General features: G+C 28.3%; 1 protein-coding gene across 1 annotated transcript in view; it reads left to right on the forward strand.

Moving 5' to 3' along the window:
* LOC107573641 (protein very KIND-like) overlaps window positions 1-5,152 on the forward strand; it is a 67,168-nt gene that overhangs the window by 25,940 nt on the left and 36,076 nt on the right. Inside the window, exons 14-17 of the mRNA XM_016260080.1 lie at window positions 404-494; window positions 1,900-2,062; window positions 3,400-3,968; window positions 4,804-4,942. Of these exons, the coding sequence (XP_016115566.1) occupies window positions 404-494; window positions 1,900-2,062; window positions 3,400-3,968; window positions 4,804-4,942 (962 nt within the window). The remainder of the gene's footprint in view (window positions 1-403; window positions 495-1,899; window positions 2,063-3,399; window positions 3,969-4,803; window positions 4,943-5,152) is intronic.

Raw genomic sequence — 5,152 nt, forward strand, 5'->3', positions numbered from 1 at the left:
CATTTGCCTCCTTTTTTTTTTTTTTGCAATTTAAATTCATTTTATATGTCAATGTATACTTTTATAGTTCTATATATATATATATATATATATATATATATAGTTAGATAGATAATGTGTATTATATTTATTATAAATAAAATATACATATAAATATGTTGTTTTTATATGATATATATATACTGTATGTGTGTGTGCGTGTGCGTGTGTGTATATGTATAATTATATTTATTATAAAGAAAAATAATGGCTATTTTACAGCAACTATATATATATATATTGAAGAATAAATCCCATCAGCGTAGCAGTTCTTAGTCCAAACGCTCTTCTGTAACTCTTTCCTGTCTTAATGCATGCACTTCAGTCGACAAGTTTCTCATAACAAGTACGGTTTTCATTGAAGGCATTCGATGGGAATAGAGATACAGAGGACTGGTCTTCTCCTGAGTGTGCTGAAAACCCATCTGACCCACACTTGGGAGAAGTTAAGACAGGTGCGAATTTGCATTTTCAACATTTCAGATTAAATAGATAAACTCTCACAAAACCTGTCTAGAATAGATTCTGGTCATATTTCACCCTAAAATCAAAAGAAAGTAGTAGTAATTTGTGCATAAAGAAATATATATTATTTTCATTATTTTCATCAATTAAGCACATTTTACCCACTCAAATGACTTATTGTAATTTGTATGTATGTATGTATATATATATATCTCAAATGTGTGTGTGTATATTATTTTATTGTATTATTTGTACTTACATTTGATCATTTTAAGTATTATTTTAATTCAGTTGTTTTACAGTGTATTATTTTATTTTATGTGTTTATTAATTAATTAATAATGTATTCATTTATTGAATTTTTTTTTTTTTTACAAATGTTATATTTTATTTTTGTTGTATTTTTTCTACATTTATTATTATTAGCTTAGTTTAGTTTAGTTTACTTGCCTGTTAAAAAAAACCCAACCCCAGCTCAACCTTTAATTGTATGACTTTTGTCAAATTCACTGATTTTCCCATTATTTAAGTCCAGGGGAGCTCACTCTAAGAGAAATAAACTAAAGAACTGAATAATTACAGTGTTTTCACATACATTTTACCTTTGTTCTGAATTGTCTTATGTATGCATATATATATATTGTGTGTGTGTGTGTGTATTTATATGTACATATATATTAGGGCTGCACAATTAATTGATTTTCTAATCGCAATTACAATTACGGATGCCACAATTACATAATCGTTCAAAGCAGCAATTAAAAGTCCACTTATGTTATTCTGCGTGCTTAAGAGGTGTTTTATTTCTTTCTTCAGGTTATCTTCAGGGTTTTATCATTGTTTTCATTTTAGTTTTAGTATAACATTATAATACCATGCATATTTTTACTTTTTTTATTTAAAGAAGAAACCAATCTGATGTATATTTGACATTTGTGGCTTAATATTATATAAAAGCAATAACATTTTTTCAGTTAGAGTGTTTTCAGCTTGTTCATTTTCACCTAAAAATACGGCATGCGGTTGCATCAAACAATGGTATAAACATCATTGAATGTAAATTGTGATAATCGTAAATTACAATTTCAAGGGAATAATCGGCAATTCTGATTTTTGTCATAATCGTGCAGCCCAAATATATATATATATATGTATACTCAAGAGTAAAACATCGGACCACATTAACGTAATGAGTTTTTTGAGGGGAAATGTGCTTTTGCTACTAAAATAATGCCATTTTCAAATATAATTTCTTATTTGCGGGTGAAATGTGATCTGCACATGTCTTTCATGAGATCCACCCTGTTGTGTAATAATTGTATGTTGCCTGTATATTATTGTCCTTCATGTGTTTGGTGTTAATCTGCAGGTGTGTTCGTGTTGTTTTTCTCTCAGGTTTTGTCCCGTTGGCCAGCGAGGGCCGGTTGGAGCCTGTAGCTGGTCCAGTTCCTCATCATTACCCAGAATCCTCCACCAGCGTCAGACTGCCCGAGGCCTTCACTTCTCCTGCCACACACTTCAGCCCCATAATACTGACTCATCCCCCGCAGTCTGAGCTGTAGGTCTGCAAAGAACAACTCACTGATTCTAGGAATCCCAGAATGCATCGTCATGTTGCAAACAATTGAGTCATCAGTGAATGTTTATTGAATCAAGGCCTTTGTTATTAGCCAAACTTGTGTTCATGAGATGCTGATTGTGTTTCATAAAGTATGTTATGTATCTTGGCCAATGTGTATTTTAGTAATAATTCATTTAATTTTATTTTAGTAGTAATTCATACCCTATTATAGATTTTATTAATATCTCATTATTTTATTAATTTATATTTATTGTATTAATTTTAGTTACATTTGAATAATTATGTTATGTGGGTTTTAATATTATTATTTAAGTTTAATAAAAAAAATTATTTCAGTTTTAGTTTTTATTTATTTTAATTCCAGTTAGTAATTTTAGTGCTTAAACTTAAACTAAACAAAAATTAGAAATGTTACCTTGGCAACTAACTGAAATAAGTTTTTCATTTAATATTTATTATTTTATTTTATTTTTAATTATTACTTTTAGTTTTAGTTAACGACAATAACCTTGATCTGGATCCCTAATGTTCTTGTTTTAATTATTTTTAAGGATTTAAGGATATTTTTATTTTACATTTTATTATTTTAATTTTATTTCTTTGACTTTGTTTTACATTTTATTATTGTTAAGTATTATTTTAATTTATTTTATTGAATGTTGTTTTATTTGTATTTATTTTTTTAATTTTAATTTTACATTTTATTATTTTTTTACTTTTTTTTATTTTATTATTTTCAAGTATTATTTAAATTTATTTGGTTATTTTTTTACATTTTATTATTTTTTAAGTATTATTAATTTAATTAATTTTATTGTATGTTGTTTTATTTTTATTTATTTATTTTCATTTTTATTTTACATTTTATTAATTTTTATTTTATTTTATTAAAATTGTTTAAATGTTATTATTTTCAAGTATTATTAAAATTGATTTGGTTACCTTTTAAAAACATTACATTGTATTATTTTAGTTTTTATTGTTTTAGTTTAGTTTAGTTTGCTCACCTGCGATTAAAAAAAACACTTCCAGCTCAACGTTTAATTATGATTTTTGTTATAAATTCACAGATCTTCGGCTTAAATGTTGCTGTGACAACTAACTGAGCAGTTTTTTCAATCTAATATTTATATTCATTATTATTATATAATATAATAATATTTTATTTAAGCTTTATTTCAATGAACAAAAATGTTTCAATGGTTTTAGTTAACGATAAAAACTCTGATCTGGAGCTCTGAAGTTGACTTTAAAACTGAACTCAGGTTTAAGTTCTAATGTTCTTGTTTATTGTTATTATTATTATTTTTAAGGATTGTCAGTGGACGCTCTGTTGAGGACATCGTGGATGAAACGATCCCGCGAGAGCCAGATGAACAGGAAGAGAGCGCCGCTGAGGATGATGTTTTCTCTGCCGGTTCTTCATCATCATCCAGCTGTAAGACTCTTGTTAATCCCTCGCCTCCAGCAGCTCTTCAAATAACCAATCAGGAAACAATCGACCAGACAAACTTCCCCGCCTTGTCTTGTGCTAATGGGATTTGTAGCAACTTCCTGCTACAGCAAGACCCGCAGACAGGACGTCTGACCCTACTTCCTGTTCAGATCGCCGTGCTTCAGCCAATCACAGGCGCGGATCACTTAAACAAGAAGCCAGCGAAACCTTCAGAGGACAGTATGAGGAGTGAAAGCGTCTGTGTGACCCGCAGAGACTCGGCAGTGTCTCCTGGAAGTCCAGTGGCAGATACTACAGTTCAGCCTCACTGTGTGAATCTCAGCTCACCTCAGAGATGCTTGTGTCTGCAGCACGTCATTGAGCTGCTCAGAGAACAGTTTGCTTCTGATGGCTACCTGGAGAATGGAGTCCAAGATCTGGCTATGGGTAAAAAATGAAATCACTCATTTTAATGTTTCTGTTTATTTTACCTAATTGTTGTTTATTTTTTTATTATAACATTTTATTTTATTTATTTTTATTTTTATTATTTTTACACGTTTTATTTTACTTTTTATTATTGTTTTATTTTAACACATTTACATTTTTCATTTGTTTTTACATTTTATTTAGCTGTACATTTTATTCTTATTATTATTTTTAACATTTTATATATTTAAGTATTATTTTAATGTATTGCTTTTAATAATTTTGTTCTAAAAATGTTTACATTTTATTATTTATGTTATTTTGTTGTATTTTTTACATATTTTATTATGCATATTAATATTATTTAACTTTTTTACATTTTATTAAGTATTATTTTAATTAATACATTTTTTATAACTTACATTTTATTATTAATTCGTCTCCATTTTTTTATTTTGTTTTTTTTTACAAATTTTACATTAAATTATTTTTATTTTATTATTTTTCTATTTTTTAGTTGACATATTATTCTTATTTTATTGTATTATTTTTATTCTACTTTTTTAAAATGTAGTTTTGTTTACTAAACTTTAGTTTAGTTTAAATTGTAGTTTAATTCACAGATTTTTCCATTAATTAAGTCCAGGGTTGCTCACTTTTTTCACTTTTCTAAACAATTGTTTATTTGTAAGTCAGTAAATAAATAAATAAATAATTGAATGAATAATTGTTGTGTTTATGTGAGAGTAGGCAATATATTTTTAGACACATTTACCTTCGTTTGAATTGTCTGAAGCAGTTCTTTGTGGGAAGAGTCTTGAAGGATCCCTCGTGACTTGTTGTGTGTCTCCAGGAAAATACATCTTCTCTTTAAAAACCCTCCAGTTTGAGAGCTTTTGTCGAGCGATGAGAGAGAAGTTCAGTGATCTGTACTGGGATCAGAAGCTGCTGTGTGACCTGCACCGTCTGATCAACCAGAACTCCTGCCGACGGTGAGCATCAGCCCAGATCTTTACCCGCTTTATCATCTGCCAGACAAGTCAAATAAATGCGTCCTTATTTAAGAATAATTCGATATTTCTACTGGAAAGTAAGACAGAAATACTAAGAAGAAAAATCCTATTTATTTATTTGTGTGTTTAGAAAAAAAACTTGAGAAAAACTTAATTGAAGATACACAGTTCTGCTTAAGTAGATTTTTC

Source organism: Sinocyclocheilus grahami, unplaced genomic scaffold (assembly GCF_001515645.1).
Source record: "Sinocyclocheilus grahami isolate Dianchi unplaced genomic scaffold, SAMN03320097.WGS_v1.1 scaffold1990.1, whole genome shotgun sequence".
Classification (NCBI taxonomy): domain Eukaryota; kingdom Metazoa; phylum Chordata; class Actinopteri; order Cypriniformes; family Cyprinidae; genus Sinocyclocheilus; species Sinocyclocheilus grahami.